Raw genomic sequence first — 18,707 nt, 5'->3', positions numbered from 1 at the left:
TGTAGATTTCAACACGAGTAGCAAGTGAAATTTTATTTCCCGATGTTGATAGAATCATCTTCTCTTTTTCACTTTTATTGTCACGTTAGCATTTGAAAATTTTCGCCGTTGTTTGGGGCGAGTAATAAAATCGTCTTTTTTTTTTGCAACAAGCAGAAGATAAAATTTGCAATCATAGAACTCATCTTCCATCTTTTTCTCTGGTATTATGAGAGTCGTGGACGTCGAACTGCTCCGTTGAAGATTCGTAACTCGATAAAAATGTATTTATCGTATCTTGTTCCTGAGATCTTCAATTTTATACAAGATGATATATTGTACAGCAGGTTTCTTTTAAAAAGAAGACAATCGTAGAACTTCTTTAAATACAGAAAGTAGATAGATACAGTTTAACTTTTGGGTCACGTAGCTTCGTTGTAGAGAGTCGAAATGAAATGTGCTCTGTTCCAGCTTATTTACGGTTATTTACGTAAAATATACGGGATCATTGAAAGAAGATCTCACACAGGGAAACAGGTAAAAGAATCTCGCGTGTAAATCCCTTTTCTCTATCTTGACGTCGCGTCGTCTTTGGATCACTTATTTTCATTTTCTGCTCTTTTCTGGCCGACTGCCTCGCTCTTCATTCTGCACGTCATTCCGTTTTCGCGCACGTACGCTCGGCTATTTGAAGCGCATACGAGCAAGGCCCGTGTCGTTTCGTCGCGAAAAGGGCGGAGATAAGAAGCCCGGTAAGAGGCTTTCTTTAATGAACACCTCGCCGCCTGCGAAAATATAAGCTCACTCGCGGTGATACAACCGACTTGAAGCGAAAACTCCGAGAAAATTCAAAGTACTATTTAGAAATATAAATTGGAAAGAAGTATAATTTAGTTTTATAATTTGTCAAATGAATTTCTTTGAACGACCTGTTCAATTTCGTGAATAAATTTCCTTCGTCAAAGACGGAAGAGATTACGTGTAATTTAATTAGAAGGTCTACTATTTAGTTCATGCATTGTGAATAAATATATAGCGATGTAATTTTTGTAAGTTTTTGAGCAGTTAATTTACATGTTGTTAGTCATTACTATTAAAGCGCGCAAACAGATACAAGGTATCGTTGTAGAAATTACACGATGACAAATATCGAAGTGTATCGAATGCTTCACTCGAGCCAGTCTATAAATTTCCATAAAATAATATTGAATTAATATTATTATAATATTAAATATTAAGTTTGAAAAATTTTCATGAAACTACCATTAGTCTGCGAGAAACGATACAAGCTTCTCTCAAACTTCAAAGCTATTAACGATCTTTGCTCTTGAATAAGGTGTTGCTTGGTATGTTGCAGGTCGTAATCGGAAATTATGAGGTGGCTGTGGATTATCGTCCTAATAGCTCTGGCGCTGCCAGCGGCTGTGCCACGGAAGACGCATCGTAGCAAGCCGAGTAAGTAGTCACATTTATTTCAATCTCTTCGATTCTTCTTTCTAGCTTTTCTCTGTCAAGAAACTCTTCTCACGCGTGAATCGTTATCGATCGACCAAACCCAATATCTCCATGAATTTTGCCGCTATATTTTTCTTGAAATTTCTAGAATACAAGGAATATAGGACACATGGAGCATTTAATATAAAGGAAAAAAAGAACAGAGTCAAGTTGTTCTAATTTTTGTCATGGGTTTCTCTTTTCACTGCTTTTCATGGGCCAGATAGAATGAGTTTTTCGAAAGTTGCACCCGCATTCATTATGCACACCTGTTACAGAAACTCTCAACTTCATCATCCCTAATTTTAGGGTCACGAAAAAAGTACTGATATAAAGTTGGTATAAACAAAGCTCCGCGCACAATGGTAAGTCTGCGAGCGAAGTTACTCGGAGAATTTTACCATCTGTGAGTCAGATTTACACAAGGCAAAGAAGTCAACAGAAGAATGAAAAATGTTACGAATTTTTTGGTGGATTGTGTAAAGTGAGGCACATAGTTTTCTTCGTAGAAATATGAGGTAAAAATGTGTAGAAGGTAAAATGCAGTTTAAAATCAAATGTTCGGTTGTTAGTAATAAATTCTCCACATTGTGTTATACACATATAGTAATTTGTTTCTACTACATGGTGGATTTGTTTATTAGCCCATTAAAGACCAATTAGTGAGATAAGGCAAGTTATATGTATATATAGCTATTTATTATTTATACAAATGTACAAGAAAGAATATAAATGCTATCAAAATAAATTTCGAATCGCTAGTTTTCGTGTAACGAAACTTTACGTTTATGCAACTTTCGCCTTTTAAGGTATATATTCCTACTATTAGTTTGAAGATCGGAACTATTCCAAACATTTTGCGTGGAGATGCGTATTATAGTTTTGGCATTTATAAATAGCTGTACTTCTGCACGATTTACATCTTCTCTTTGCTCAAGTACCGACTGTTGTAGCATGCCCTGTACGAGCATAACGTATTTTTATGGATAAAACATTTTTTGTAGGACAGCCATAATTTGTTCTTTCCTCTTGACTAATTTTTAAGTTAGATTGTTCATTTCCAATTTCAAGATCCTCAGAATTTCCTTAAGGTCGTAGCTAAATATAATGGAAACTCTAGCCACGAAATCTTTTTAGTATGTGCGAGTTCATGTATTTTCCATGAATTTATAATAATGCGCTTAACCAAATTTATAAACAGAGACCATCACCACTTTTTACATCATGAAGTGTCCCATATTTTGATTATACTCGAAAGTTACACGAGGCTGTGGTACAGAGGCAGTTTTCTTTTCTTTTCTAGCCTGTGCTAAATATTCTATAGTATTATTTTTTGTGATCACATTCACAATGGAATAGTCGTTTCACTTCATCACCGGAACTTCAGTTTGCCTTTCGAAAGCAAAGTCGAATGAGCTCCTCTCTTTATTTTTTATAGTTGAAGTGGCTTTCAAATGGCAATTTCCAACGCAGCTCTCGCGAATAGTGCCAATGGTAAAGAATCTTTGAAGTTTTAGTGTATGAAATAATTTAATTTTAATATAACGAAAAGAAATTGTCAGAAAATATTCGATTGTCCACTCACATTTTCCTCTATATTTCGAACTTTATCTACTAATCCCATAGTTTCGCAGACGCAACGTTATTGATAAACGTAAATAAAATTACATATATACTATTTTGCTCAAATATGAACATTATGATACTAGATATTGCACGCAGGTCTATGAAAAAAGAAAAAGATTATTCCTACTATTTAAAAAAGATTGATTTATCCTAATGTTATAAATATTTCAATTTCTTCAAATTTCAAGACATTATACGATCTAGGTGGAAGAAAAAATAATAATAAAAAAATACTACGGAAACTTACTTTTGTTATTGCAACCTGAAATGACAAAGTTCAATACCGTGAATTTGCTGGCAAAAATTGCGAGTGAAATGTTGCGTTAGCGCAACGTTGGAAGCCAATGGTTTAGTAATCTGAAAAGTTGCGAATGAGAGAGGAGTGTGTATCGAAAATTTCGAAAACTACAATGAAACATACAGTGGGTGTGGTGAAATAAAATGCAATTATATCTGCTATGAAACTCTACAAAAAGGAAACAAAGAGAATTCACAATGCATTTGGAAAATTCCACACCAATTGGAATTTGTTCTTTTCCAATTTTGTCGAAGCATGTAACGACTACAACGAAACAAATACATTGCTTACTATAAAAACAAAAAGGGAATTCACGCCGATTTTCACAAATTCCACACCCGTTGGAATCATTCTCTGTCGAATATATTTCAAACAAAGAATTAAAACATGTAACGAGTACAACGAAATAAATTCGAATTAGACAGTAGGGCGAGGAAAATACGTAAAATACACGAATACATGAAAATTCATTTCCCTTAAATGATTAGAAGAACAAGGGACAAATTCGCAGAGAATTTTGTAAATTTTACGTATTCGTGAAAGGAGAGGAAGGTAAATTCACAATCACGCGAAGTTCATGCATTCATCGATAGAAATTCGATGATCGAAGAAACGAAAAAACACACAAAGAATTCGTAAATTCTGCACCATTCACCAATTTATTATACACGTTCAACGTTACCTCGACTCATCAGAATTTTCACATTTGTCCCGTGTAATCCCATTCCACTAGAATCTAGAAGATAAACGGGGTTGAATAAGTCTTTCAAAGTTCCGACCTATAAGTAGGATCAACTGTTTCGTCTTCGCTGGAGAGAAAAGCTAAACCCAAGCCGAAACCATACTCGCGTGAGAGCTTGGCCTCGCCTAACATGGTTCGAATGTTAAATTAGGGTCAGGGGTTATTAGGGGTCTGGAGATTTTATCAGAACACGTGAGTGGATAAACATCTGATCCCCCGGATGCTGGTGGGTCACCGCGATAAATTAGGGTTGCGAGTAATTTACAAGGAGATGAAGCTGTCGTTGATTAGCCCACGAGGCGGTTCTCTGGCTGTGCGACAATGCGGATTGGTCGATCCGAGAACCAGGCTTCATTCGCGGATAATTTGCGATCATTCGCGGGATATCGTGGATTAACGTCGTCGAGGAGGTCGAACAGGGAATGTACGTTAGCATCTTGTTTGCTGATAATTGAGGCTTGTTTACAGTAGTGTTACGTAATGGTCATAGGTTTATCGTTGTTATTACGAGGCATAGTCCAGAAATTTCCGATTGGCTATTAACGAAAAGCACAAAATTTATTTCTGAATCTATAGTAATTTATGTTCATTGCATTCTACATACCTTAGATTTCTTTGCTATGTATTGTAGTTCTTTACTCTTATTGAGTAAACTCTTATTGAGTATTACTTGTACTAACATTCGTTTTTGCACGCTTCGTACATTGATGCCACCTAAAGTGGCAATCAGCGTGATAGTAACTTGCTAAATACCAAACGACGTGACACAACTTCGTTACTTTTCATTCATTCCCACAAATTTTACGGTCACTTCTCCACGAAATTATATCTGGAACCGTCTAAAATTTCGGAAGTTACGTTCGCGCTAGGTATCTTCTTTAGCGGCACCATTTTATGAAGCGCGCATGCAAGAACCGGTGTCCCGTTATGACAACTGTCTCAATAATGGTAGAAATTACGTAGCAAACTAGTTTGAGGTACGTAGAATGATGTTGAAAATACATTTCTGCTTCGCTTTAACCTTTGTGGATGCGCCTGGTATTTGGTATAGTACACGTTAACGCCATTAACCGAGATAGGTTCACACACGATATTTCAATATCTAATTTCACATTTTTAAATTTCAAGATCATTCAGCGGAACCTTTATCGTTAGTTAAACTTAGGAGAAGTACGAAGAGATTGAAAAGACGACCTAATAATAGAAAATCGTTGGACAGGCTGTCTCATAATCTGAAAAATATTTTTGGTTCCACGTCGAAAAGAAGTTGGAACCGGTAAACCGTTCCAGAAATTTTGCCGGTGTGAGAAGAAATCTGAGCGGCTTCGTAGAGAAATCTTGGACGCAGCTGTCGTCGGGAATCTAGCGAAAGAAAATCGCCCAATCTGTATTTACCGAGGGCCGGAGTTTGCGAACTATGACGTGAGTAATATCGCTACTGTCGCTCGAACCAAGTTGAATTTTCGTTACCATTAATCACAGCGAAATTCTTACCCTGCGAAATACGCAAGGGCTGCTACTCGTGACTTGAAGATACAATGACTCGGTAAATGCGAATAGAAACTGTTTCTGAGTTTTCGAACGTTTCCAGAGTCGATAAAGGAAGTGAAACTTTCTCTTTTCATATCGTTATTTCATTCCGCATGTTTTACATTATATTTCTTTTAACCGAATCAACACATATTTTCTATTTATTTCTACGAATTCTAGTTTGTTGAAATGAAATTTTCATCTAATTTTCCATTAAAACGCCAAAATTTTGACAATACACAAGTCGATTTTATGAACCACTAGGTTCGCTATTTTTTCTATCTTTACGTTCTCTAAAAAGATGGAATTTTTCAATGGGACGTGATGAGCAATTTAACGCGTCGAAAAACTTTTTAATTAAAATAATAATTTTGGGACACGCGGCAGTAAGAAAAATGGGTTTCGTGTTTGCTCTGTTAATGGACTCGTCGATAAAGTTACCCAGGTTCTTAGATAAAAGGATGGTCGGTGTTAGGAAAATGTTCCACTCAAAGGAACCCTTAATTAGACGCTGAATTTATGTGGAATGGAGATTCTGTGAAAATGGTGGAAACTTTGTAGAAAATCGTGTAAGGTATTATCATGAAATGATAAAATGTAAAATAGGCGGGTGATTTAATAAAATTAAGAATTCGAGTTGTGTCTGTGATCGAATAAAATCTGTCTTAAATTACTTATGTGATGGTAACTGTAAGAAACTACCCGAGGTGCTCGAAACTACGAAACTACAGAAACAGATCTGAATAACTTTTAGAAATTTATTTTTTCTTTTTATTCTCGCGAACAGACGCGATTAAAATTCTATAATACTTTAAGATTAAAATTTTAATAACTTAAGATTTTACAGTATACTTTACTTTAAATATTTTAAAGAAAAAAAAGTAAAAAAAGAGGCAAGCTGATGATACGAAGAATTGCAACAAACTATTCTCATAATACAAGAAAAACTCTTGACACTATGTAAATCTGGCTACTACAGAGCTTCGAATCACGCGACCAATTTTCGAAATAATTTTAGAAAGCTAGAAATGCATGGGAGTTGACGAGCTTTTTTACGAGCACTCCCTTATATCGGTTATTAGCCGGTGTTAGCTGGTTACACGCGTCGCTTTACAAATGCATTTGCAGCTAACTTTACGGAAGTAAAATATGATTGCCCGTTCAGATCCGGTGATATAGGGCGTTTTTATAATAGACGCGTTCCCGTTGGCTTCATTGTTGACCGGTAATTGGACAAAAATTACACGGGCAACCCGTGTATCACGGCTTAACGCACATGGCAAGTGTTCGTTCACATTAAAATAAGTGTCACCCATTGTTCGGGGATCCGATATAACTTCGTTTAATGGCGCGCCTTTCGTTTTCTCGTTCAACGATGAAATAAGCCATTGTGGGAATTTCTTTTATATAAATCTCTTTCTCTGAGAATTGAGTGACCGTTTCCATAAAAGCTTGTACTTTCAGTTTTTAGGTGTATCAGTATTTTAGTGGTATACTGGAAAAGATAAACTTATTTTTTAAACGATTTCAATATCTTTTGTTCTCTCGCTGATAATGTTGAGAACTATAGCAATCTCGCGAGATGTAGGTACTTTACGTCTCATAGCAGCGTAATGGAACTTTTCAATTATCCATCCTTAGCTGTAATAAAAACTTGAAAGCACTCGATCATAAACCGCTTGATGCGTTAAAAGAGTTGAGATATTGCTTGAACTTACGTAGGTTATTTCCCGACGTTTTTTTGATGCACTTTTTATGGAATACAAAAGAGAGCTCCGATTCGAGGCCAACTCTTATGAATTCTAAATATGAAGATCTAAGTTAGTCGAAAGATATCACGACTTTCTCAATCGATCTAAAATATAATGGAAAAATCACGCCAATATCGTGAGTTCAGCATCGTCTTAATTATTCAAGAAATATCTTCGCGAATCGTGCGTAGTTCACAGGTTGAAAATCCAGACACACGCGTTATCACAAATTAAATGTGTTCAAACGCAACAGTTTCGTTTGCACAACCCTTCCGATGCCTCACCTCAATCAACAGAAATGTTCAGGAAGAAGCAACGTCCTTTCCGAATGTTGCCGTTCGGCGCCATTTGGAAAATCGCATGTCCCGTCTCAATTTCGAACATGAGTCTCTGTTCCGTCTGTTTCTCTTCGACAAAGCGATCCGCGAAACGCGGAATCGCGGAGCAGCAAACAGGGGTAAAGGATATGAAAATAGAACGTTATTGCCCTGTTTGGAGTTGGCGGCGCTGTCGATATTCCCCTTTAAAGCGGACATTTGTTCCATGGGCGAAAGGGAAGGAAATGGAGCAACGCGCGTAAAGAGAGGGGAGGGTGAAAGACAGAGGGAAAAGGGGAAAAGAGGACTTTTATTGACAAGGAGTATCGGTTATCGAGACGTTGTTGAGAGGAACGTTTGCCTCTGCTTTCAGCACCAAGGCTGTATGGGGACAGAGTGCCTGTCAAGCTACTAAGAACGAACAGCGGCAGGGTCCGACAGAAGATCGTCGACACGCATAACTATTTTCGCACGCAAGTCAATCCTCCAGCGGCTAATATGCTCGCCATGGTGAGTCGCTTGCAACTTTATCGTTACACTTGAAATTTCATTGCCTACCTTGTAGTTTATTTTTTAAATCAATCGTATTACGTTATTATTTTATTGTTAATTTTATTAATCATTTACTAACATGATTTTTATTTATGACGTTGTCTTAAGAGAGAAAGTAAATTTAAAGGAAGGTACAGAGTAAAATTTATACTTTGAATAAAATTAGAATGGAAAGGCAGGGGAGTAAGTTGTCAACGATTGTTAATTCCGCCCTCTGCAATTGACTTCGCAGTACTCCATTTTAATTGAAAATTTCAGATTAGTTTGTACAACGATTTCCTGATTAACAGATTTAATTGAAACCGAGGGGAGGGCCGGTTGAATTAAGGTTTCCAGGCGGACGATTAAAATTATATTTGCATACGAAATGATTACCTTGAAGCGTATATCTTCTCATAATTTTCAACTTAAATGTTCTTCATTATTTCAGACACGGTAATGCTAACAAATTTCTCTCGATCTTCCATTCTTTGCTAATATTGTTATCTCTGTTATTTTTACATTATTACTAATTATGTAATTAACAATATGGTACCAGTACTCTTTGATTACAAAAATTTAACCATGAATATATCCAAAGGGATTCAAGAATTCCGCTCATGTATGTGATATTTGTACGCGATCTATTTTTTAAATTCAACTAATTTCTAAATGTTATCATCTATCAATTCTCGATTATTGCTTTCAATTTTATTAGCTTTTAGCTATTTATTTTTTATCATTAATTACTTTTCAAATAAACAACAACGTGGAAATATGATTGCACGTTCAATCGTCTATTAAAATGCCCCTAAAATTCACCGGACCGTAATTCCAAATCTATCAACACCAACTCCCCATAACTCACGCCGTCAGAAGCAGCAATTCTTCCCCTTTAACCCAGTTTTTGTTTCATGTCGAACCGACTTTCCGTACCAGAGATATCGTTCGTTCGAAGCGAAGCATAATTTCGAGCGGTTCGGTGTCGTTATCTTTCTCTCTCTCCCACTCTAGTGCTGACCTATCCCAAGCGCAGCACCTGTGCGCTGGCCAGCGACAGACGCCGAGTCAGCGTCTTTTTTATTGCCACTACCCCCACTGCTGCCCACAACTACTAGGGAACGTACGCATTCCCAGGAAAAAAAAGTGGGTCACGGCGTTTCCAAGAATTTCCACCGCCATTCATCGCTGGCGCGCTCGTGCATTTTAACAGAGTGAGCTTTCGATGCGAGGGATCGGGATATCGACGTGAAACAAAGCGTGGTACACGCTGGAGCAAGGTTCTTTCCTCTATATTCGCGGAGATGGGAGATGGTTTCTTTGATAAAATTTCTGAGTTTTTGGTTTGTCTCTTTCTATGAGGAAACAAGAAAAAGAAATGTTGGTTCACGAAGATCTTTCCTTACGACGGATGAAATGGAAATTGACGATTGTTATTAATAATTGGTATTGTGATCGTCCTAGCTGCGTTGGACATTCTGTATTTGTCTAAACATAATTATAAACAGGAAATTTAATGCTAAGGGAACGATTAAGGAAATGTTGCTGTTGCAGTAACGCAACAGAATACACTGTTATGAAAGAAAGTTGCAAACTTTGAGTTAAAATTTTGAGATAAAAATTAAATGCTTCAGAGCTTAAGAATTTTTTAATAAAGAAATTTTAATTAAAAAATTTCACTATATCTTCCCTTCGCTTCTTGATTAAAAAATTGTTCAGATCAATTTGGCGAATAACGAGTTTTAGTTGTACACAGTCTGCTGTCCGAATTTATTTTCTATTCATTCATATCATATTTCTTATTTTTTTCATTTTTTATTTATTTTTTATTTTCTGTTATAGGAATTTTATGTAAAATATTAATTTTCATGTATAAAACATTTTTTTTTCAGTTGAGCTGATAAAATCGATACTAAATTTTGTTTGAAATCGACATTAGTATCTTGACTAAATTTAGAATTATTCTATGCAAACAATGGCATCGTTTTCTCATTCACGATTTCCAAAATCCCCTTAGTGAAAACGAAATCAATAAATAAGAAAAAGAAACATGCAAAAAAAAAGAGAAACAAAGGAAATCGATATTCTGTTGGTCTTATCGTGAAAATGGAAATTACTTTTGGATCATGTTTATCCCAGTAAAACCAGCATTAAACTTTACGTACGAACTGCAGTTTACATAATCAGGACCACGAAACTACTTTCCCTATAAACAACGTTATTTCCCTCCGATTGTATACTCCACGTTTGGTTTTGGCAATGCCATTGAAGTTTTATTCGATATTTTTTTTGCTGTTAAACGTTAGAGGAAAAGCATGTAGTTACGAAATTTCATAAAATAAAAGTCAATTTATCGCTGAGAGAAGGAAACAGTGATTTTAAATTCTAAATATGCGGTGAATTTTAAATTCTTTCTCACAAGAATACGTGTATTTCTCGAATAAAACATCTAATTAGTCTTATGTTTGATGAAATGATAAAAATAGGATATATTTATGAGCAATTTATATTGCTATATGTACACTTTAGTTCATAAGTACTTATGCATTTCACGCTTTATTACCTCAGCCAAAGACACCAAACCAAAACTACCCTTCCAAAAACATCACAACATCCTTACATCCTCACTGTAAGTAAATCAATTGCATTTACCAACGAGTCGTAGCGAATTCGATTATTTTTGTGGCGTGACGAAGCACGAGTAGTAGAGCCGGGTGTAACATTGGTAGCTTTGAACAAGCCGGTGGTGAATCGTTCGCCGTTTGAGCGAGTGGAAACATTTGTAACAGGCGTCGGTTTAACGATCCCAAGCTTCTCTCGCCGCGACGGACGAATTCCCTCTCGCCGAGGCAATGAGCCGCGTTTTCTTTCCTAAAAAACCGAGCAGTTGCTTTTGTCGGGGTGGCTAACGAAGCGTGGAAGAGACACAAAGGGGTTCCGGCCTTCCCGCCTTCATTTGATAAAATTCCACCTGCCACGAGTAAACGTGATTCTAGTACGCAATTCGTTGTTATAATTGAGATTCTTTTTCTTTAATAATTGAAAGCGAATCTTTGAAATTGGAAATTATATTTGAAAATAAAATAAGGGCATTTTCGAGATATCAGATAATCTATAGGTGACGGATATGCAGAGTTTTACTGAGGATAATACCAGTTCAGTTAATATAGGATTCGATTATTTTTCTATTAGCAGACTGTTCGATGTTCATGCACTTCTATATTTTCGATCAACATAGAAGCTCCGAACGTGTAAATTTTTATGTCACAATACGATTCCTTCGTATCTCTTTTCAAGTAATTGCAAGCATCTCAAATATTAATGTTTCACAAAATTTCATATCCTTTTTTAGAAAATTTGTCGAATATTCAAATTCTATGTTATAGTAAACAGTTTCATGTAGAAATATTCCGTATTGTTATTCAAATAATCACGGACATCCTAATTGGATTTTGAACATCCATCGAATCGGATATTTTCTGAATACTCGCGAATCAACTTTTTATAGCTTATTTAAAAGTTACTGATCTAACACAAAAGTTTTAAATATATGATTTTTATATCGTATCGTATAGAAACAATTCCATGTGGAAATATCTCATGTATTTTTATTTACAAATAAATTTTCGATTTGGTTCACGTCGACGTGGAATACAGTAGCTCGTCACCAAAATCAATCTCGTTACAGAGCGTTTTGTTCATTCAACATCCGAAACAATTACTTCGCGTTTGCCATTAAACACGTTTCACTATCGTAACAACGGATTGTACGGTTACCGTGGGAGCTTTATAGCTCGCATCAAATGATGAATTTTAAGTTGATTGCCGGTAAAACCAAAATGGACGATCGTTACGTTGTTTCGCGGATATTTCCTGCTATTACGGCTAATGCATAATAAATAATCTCATAAGTCATGCCCTGATCCTGATTATTCACGGGCAACGCATTAACGATGATGAATCCCTGTGGTTGAAGTACCAGCATTCGTTATTGTCAAATAACATTGGAACGCGCTGCTGTTCATCAGCCAGACTTTCAAGCCATTTAATTACTCATGGACAGGAAAATACTCAATTTTAATCAAGACATGGAACGTTCGAAATCACGTGTATGATTCTCCACTAAAATTAACACGCGATAAATATTAACAACTGTTTCGGTAATAAAATAGGACATTTAAATATTTTAAATCAGCTTTGAAAACCGTCCTTGTGTTTCACTGTTGTAGTATGGTATCTTTTTCTAACAGTGCAGCGTGGCAAACATCTTTATCCGTTGAAAGTTTTACATCTGTAAACTAGTCTATGACACAAAACATGTTAAAGAACTCCATAACTCCACAAAATCTACATAATTTTTCTGTATTCTACACTTTTGAAGTTTTAGACCTCGACCTTGTGAAAACTTCATAACTTTCTAAATGTAACTCAATTTGTAAGTTTCCATATTCCGTTCACGTTCCACAATCTTCTTCATGGGAAAGAGAATTAATCAAAGAATTTAACATAATTTCTAAAATTTTATACACGATTAAAAAATTCCACGAATATACGCGAAGTACCTGTCATTACTACCACGTATAAAGCTAAATATATTGCACGAAGATATCTTTAATTAAAACGATATGGTAATAAATTAGTAGGTAAGTACGTACATATGATCATGTTTCTATTTTAATAAAGGTGAATATTAATTTCGCTAAAAACAGCTGTATGTTTCAGATAATCCTCAAAGAAAAAAAAAAAAAACAAAAAATCTAAAGTTATTATTTTGACGAATTTATAAGTTATAGTGTTAAAAAGAGAAAGAGAGAAATAATAGTTACTTTTGCAGAATTCTAACTCCGAACACCAACACTAGCACAAACATCGTATCATTATACGTTTCCAAATCTCATAAAGTGAATCAACCGCTTCGAGGAAAGTTGGTAATTTCCGCGATGCAGCGCGATTTTCATTAACAAAAGTTGGAACGCAAGGAGCTTATCCGTTGATTCGGAGGCAATAACAGAGGAAACAATCTGGAAGAGTAGAAAATGCGAGAACGATTCGGTAATAACGTTGAAAGCCGTATAATTCAATTTTTCGGCTTCCGAACGATACAATCACAGACGAGGTATAGATGTGACATTCACTGTTTTTCCGTGTTTCACGAAAGAGTGAAATAGTCATAAAAATTTCAGAAATATGTTAAAACTATGTAAGATTTAAAACTAATTCTAAAACTTAAAATTAAGACCCAAAGATCAAGGTTTAAAACCAAGACTTAAGACTAAAACTTGAAACGAAGAATAAAATCCCTACTCGTCTCTCGTCGTCCACCAATGAGACTTAAAATTAACTTAATCTAGATCTTAGAACTAAAACCTACTTAATTTAATGTACATTAGATGGCAGCACTACTGGCAGTCTCTCGCATCAAAGACCCCCACTTAGGGCGAAATTAAACTATAAATACTTTGTTAAATCAATCGTTCTATTTAATAATTTAGTATTTGAAAGAATTAGATAAAGGAGCTTTTAACTTTTTGCTCTATGTTAGGCAATGTATCTTGGTAGAGAGACCGTGCACCATGGACTTTATCTAGATATATCTGTCTTAAAGTCAACGAGAACTTGAATACACGTATCTCACAATGTTTCTGCGATATTCCTTGCGTCCCACGATGGATGCTAATAATTTACTGAGGCATAAGATCTCCCTTATGATTAATTAAGGTTAAGACGCACGCATCCCACGTTAGCTGCCTCAGTTGAAAGTTAAAACTAATACATATAAAACTTAAAAGTAAGCATATAGCACGCAACTCTCCATAATCTTTACATGATATACGTGTATATTATATGGAATCGTTATACATATTGTATTATATTATAAATGAATAAATAAATGAATAAATACACACACATGTATATATAAGGATTACACAAATTTTTATAAACTTAAAAGCAAGCATACATGACGTAACATTCATCTTCTATACAAAGATTATACAGATTATTATAAAGGTTATTAAAACTAATTAATTAAGACGCACGCGCGCCACGAGGTCCTTGCGGTATTCCACAGGCGTCCCATGAAGGATTGTGAGTTCAACGAAAAGATTCCGAAAGAACTTTTGCATGATCTATACTGGTCTATGTTAGCGTAGTAATGATAAAATAATGTAAAGAAAGGGTAAGATGACGTGAAGACTAATCTTTGAAAAACGATGCCAATTACCAGGTCTCACCATGAGCAGGTAATTACGAAACCTGCTCACGAGTCACTCAAAATTGCTTGCCAATCTCGACATTCAAGTTGTTGGGAAGAATGTCGAGTTCTGAGCCTAAGCTGTGAAACACCTATCTCCTACGCAGCGCTTACATGAATATTACATGAATACAAACTTAAAATAATGCATGCATCACGCAATATCTACTTCCTGCACAGCGCTCACGTGAATTTTATAATCTTAAAATAAGGCACACACGACACAACAGCTATCTTCCACGCAATTACGCCGATCGTTATGAACAACATCAAAGATACATTTGTCTAACTAGAAACGGCGGAAAGAAAACGAAACTATCGATACTTTATTCGTAATTTCATGTCTTGCAAAGGGGAATTCGAGTCGTTCTATTAAACTCTAACTTTCAAAATATCGGAAAATTGTAAACTCTGACATGAGTTAACTGAACTCCCCTTAAAAAGAGGGAAGGCAGAAAGGATAACGATGAATCAGAGAATAAAAGAAAAATCGTGACATGCCCGGAACGAACGAAATCGCGATCTCTCGAAAGAAGCAAGGAACCTACGTGACGCATTCCCGTGCACAATATAACACCAAGTTTCGGCGGGAGGTTCAAAGATTGACCGTCACTCGATTCCTGCTTCGCCGTTCGAAATTTACGCGAACCACGGTCGAAGTCATCGACCGATGATGCCGCGGTCGTCCAGCCAAGGATCGAGCGTGCGGGTCTGTAATCTGACACACTTCAAATGAACAAGTGGAGCTCCCGATGAGAGGAACCACTGATTAGGATTACGAGGAACTTGTCCCAACTGAACTAGAAGGGTCCACTCCCAGTGGGAGGGACTCGCCGAACAAGATTACGAAGTACATCAAATTACAGATTCTAACCCTGTCTGAGTACCGAAGTACCAATTGGGCAGAGTCGCATATCCTTGACTGGACTTTGCGAGTACCATCGGCTCGACGATAACCCTCGCGACTCGACGCAATGAGCGAACAGTTATCGAGCAGTCACTAAAACAAAGGTGTCCTTCGGCCAACTTACGAATACAAGAGAATCTCAAGTACACGTTGACCGACGCGCGAACGAGTACGCTGTGCAATAGATAGAAGGAATGCAATAGATGAACGATAGCGAGCCAATAAATCTCGAGAACAATTTGTGTTATGTAATCAGCGAGAGGGGCGAAAGAAAATAGATTTTTATTTTTCGTTGCAAGTTCGACAAGCGTCATTGTACATAATGGGGTGGCGATCGGCTTAACGTAAGTATCTATCTTATAATTCGTTAAAGCTAAAACGCACTCGTTTCAGTCTCTCAGTCAGTTTCAGTCGCTCAGTCCAGTTTAGATCAGGAAACTCCGAATGGAATTTTCGATAACCTAGGTTGGAGTGTATTAAAGTAGTTACTAGCTTAATATCGTTTTTCTGATAGTAATACTCGGAAATATTAATATGTGTATCGTTTTACAAATGGTAATACGCCTGTAATATTAAAGTTAATATTATATTAACTGTCTAATATTTACAATAGTATTTCGAGATATTAATGTTTGGAAAACGATACTAATTACTGGGACCCACCACGGGGAGGCGAATATTCTCGGATCTCATTACATATCATAAATTGGTAATTCTATTTATTGATAAAATATCTATCTATAAAATATCTATAAAATATCTATCTATAAAATATCTATAAAATATCTATCTATAAAATATCTATAAAATATCTATCTATAAAATATCTTATCCTACGTTACACTAGATTTTATTTGTTTCAATTTAATGTATAATTGGAGAGACGGAAATGGATTCGTGAATAGATTTATGAATAGACGATAAATAGATTACGTAAAAGGTTCTTAAACATGCTTGTATTATACTTGGTTCACGAGTAATTGTCATTCATGTTATCGAGAGCAAAAGATGTAAAACTATTGGATAGTAAAGAATTAGTTAGTATTGAAATTTATTAATTAGAATCTGAATGTGTCGAAGAGGCTTGTGCCGTACGTGATTTTAATATGAATATATCTATAAGTGTGCCAGCGAGAGTAAAGGTTATTATCAAAATATATCTTACAAGTTAGTATTATCTATTCGTATATATAATCTATACTATATATAATATATATATATATTCGTAAATATAGATCATTCATACGCAATATTATACCTTATTATTAATTATAATAAAATATCTAATTTGTTAAAGGGAATAGGGTACAGTACGTAGGAAATTGTTCAGGACATTTAACTGCATCATATTTGGTTCTCAAATAATTTTATCAATTATGTTTTCAAAAGCAGAGAATGCTATAGATTATGACAATAAGTCGAAATTCATTAAGACAAAAATAAAATCTGTACATCACTCTGTTAGGTTTGTACACGAGCATAGAGATGCGTTTTAAATACCTTTCAATAAAGATATATTATATGTTCTTAGTTATTGAATTGTATACATATTGATAGAACTCGTATTAAACCCGTATCTGAGCTCAAATAATCATATTTGAAGATTGGAACTCATCGCCAAAGGAAGCAAACCATGCGGCTTACCAATAGTACATGCATGATTGGATGGCGAGATTTCGTGGTCCTTGATTTGATTACAGTTGCTTCCTCAAGTCCATGAAAACGGTTTAATTCTTTGGCCTTGAGCGGACACGAAGAGTTAAATTCCATAGTCGATCAATGGGTACACTTTGCATTGCTAGTGCATTTCACTGATTTTATATGAAGTAGTGAAATGAAAAATTAAGTAAAGTATTTAACATTAAAAACTGGAATTAAATAGAAACAAAATATCACGTGAAAGATTTCAAGGCTTTAATGAATAGTAGATGAAATAAAATAAATTATTAATTTAATTTTTTCAAATTAATAGCATTTTACTATAAATTAATGATATAATTGTTAAAAATTAATGGAATATTTGTTTTTAATTAATAATAAATTGTCACAAATTAATGGAATAATTGTCTAAAATTAATGACATATATTTATAAATTAGCAATAGAGTTGTTTTAAATTAGTGGCACAAGTGTTTTATATAAACGGTATATTTTCAAGTCTCTTTATATCAGAGTGCTGATTAAATTGATGTATACACATTAACGATTTTTGCTGATGTCATAAGAAATGATTTTTCTATCGTAACATAATCAAATTTAAATGTTATAGATTAATGGCTTTAATGCTACTAATCATTTTTTAAATGTAATATTAAATGAATAACTAAATTGTTAGTAAGTAAAAGAAAATTTGTTTTCGATATTCATGGTACGGAAATAGAAACGAAAATGACCACTTTACATGTATACCCGGTGACATACACTTGACAATGTTCCGATTAGTTGGTCGAATGATCTTTTCCGATGTTATGAAAAATGATTGTTCTATTATAATTGAATCAAATTTAATAACTCTTAAATGTTTATTGTAATTTAACACTTTTAACAATTTATTGCAGCAATTTTTGAGTAATTTTTATATTTCTTACGAGCTAAAGCTAAATTTATTCTTCTGTGGTATTAGTTTCTGACATAGTACTGTGCTAATTTATATTAAATGTCAGTTTATGACAAAAATAATTGTAGTATAATAGCCAAACATGAAGTGAAACAGTGGTCAAGAGTGTTCACCCATCCTAAAGGAGAAAGAATTCATATAAGTAATTACAGATTTGTTGGAACTCCTGTACAAGATTTTTCCAAGATTTTTCCAAGATATTTCTTGTTGAAAATAATTAGTACAGTGTTGTAACTAATTATTATTTTACAATTGCAATAAGATTCTCGTCACAACATTTCGGCGTTAATTACCGTTTGAATGATAGTTGCATCAGCACCTTTGATTATATTGCGCGTATAAAAGTATAATTTCATTCATTCATACATGGATTTCACACTTTTGGTTCGATGAGGATTACGTTAAAAAACATCTACAGAAAGCTTAATATCATTTCATGTCAAAAACGCCAATGAAAAACGGATCCATTTCCTTAAGTATAAGAAAGTATGTAAGGGGAAAACGATCTCTTTGCCGACTAACGAAACTAATTTTATAAATTATAATTGACTCTAACTCGTTCTACGAATTCGTTGCAGGAATATGCAGATTTATCTGGAATTTCTGTTTAATACAAATTACACAGACTGCTTTATTTCAAAGTTGGATTTCATTTGTTAAATG

General features: G+C 34.9%; 1 protein-coding gene across 3 annotated transcripts in view; it reads left to right on the top strand.

The window, feature by feature from the left end:
* Positions 1-18,707, top strand: part of LOC138179767 (cysteine-rich secretory protein 2) — a 98,146-nt gene that overhangs the window by 66,804 nt on the left and 12,635 nt on the right. For all 3 annotated transcript variants that reach the window (XM_069112896.1, XM_069112895.1, XM_069112893.1), the window contains exons 3-4: positions 1,337-1,434; positions 8,111-8,247. In XM_069112896.1, the coding sequence (XP_068968997.1) occupies positions 1,353-1,434; positions 8,111-8,247 (219 nt within the window). In that variant the 5' untranslated portion in view covers positions 1,337-1,352. The remainder of the gene's footprint in view (positions 1-1,336; positions 1,435-8,110; positions 8,248-18,707) is intronic.

This window comes from Bombus flavifrons, chromosome 5 (genome assembly GCF_040668555.2).
Source record: "Bombus flavifrons isolate JBK064 chromosome 5, iyBomFlav1_principal, whole genome shotgun sequence".
Classification (NCBI taxonomy): Eukaryota; Metazoa; Arthropoda; class Insecta; order Hymenoptera; family Apidae; genus Bombus; species Bombus flavifrons.
Note: the sequence above shows the minus strand (reverse complement) of the source record. Positions and strands in the feature narration are given on the sequence as shown.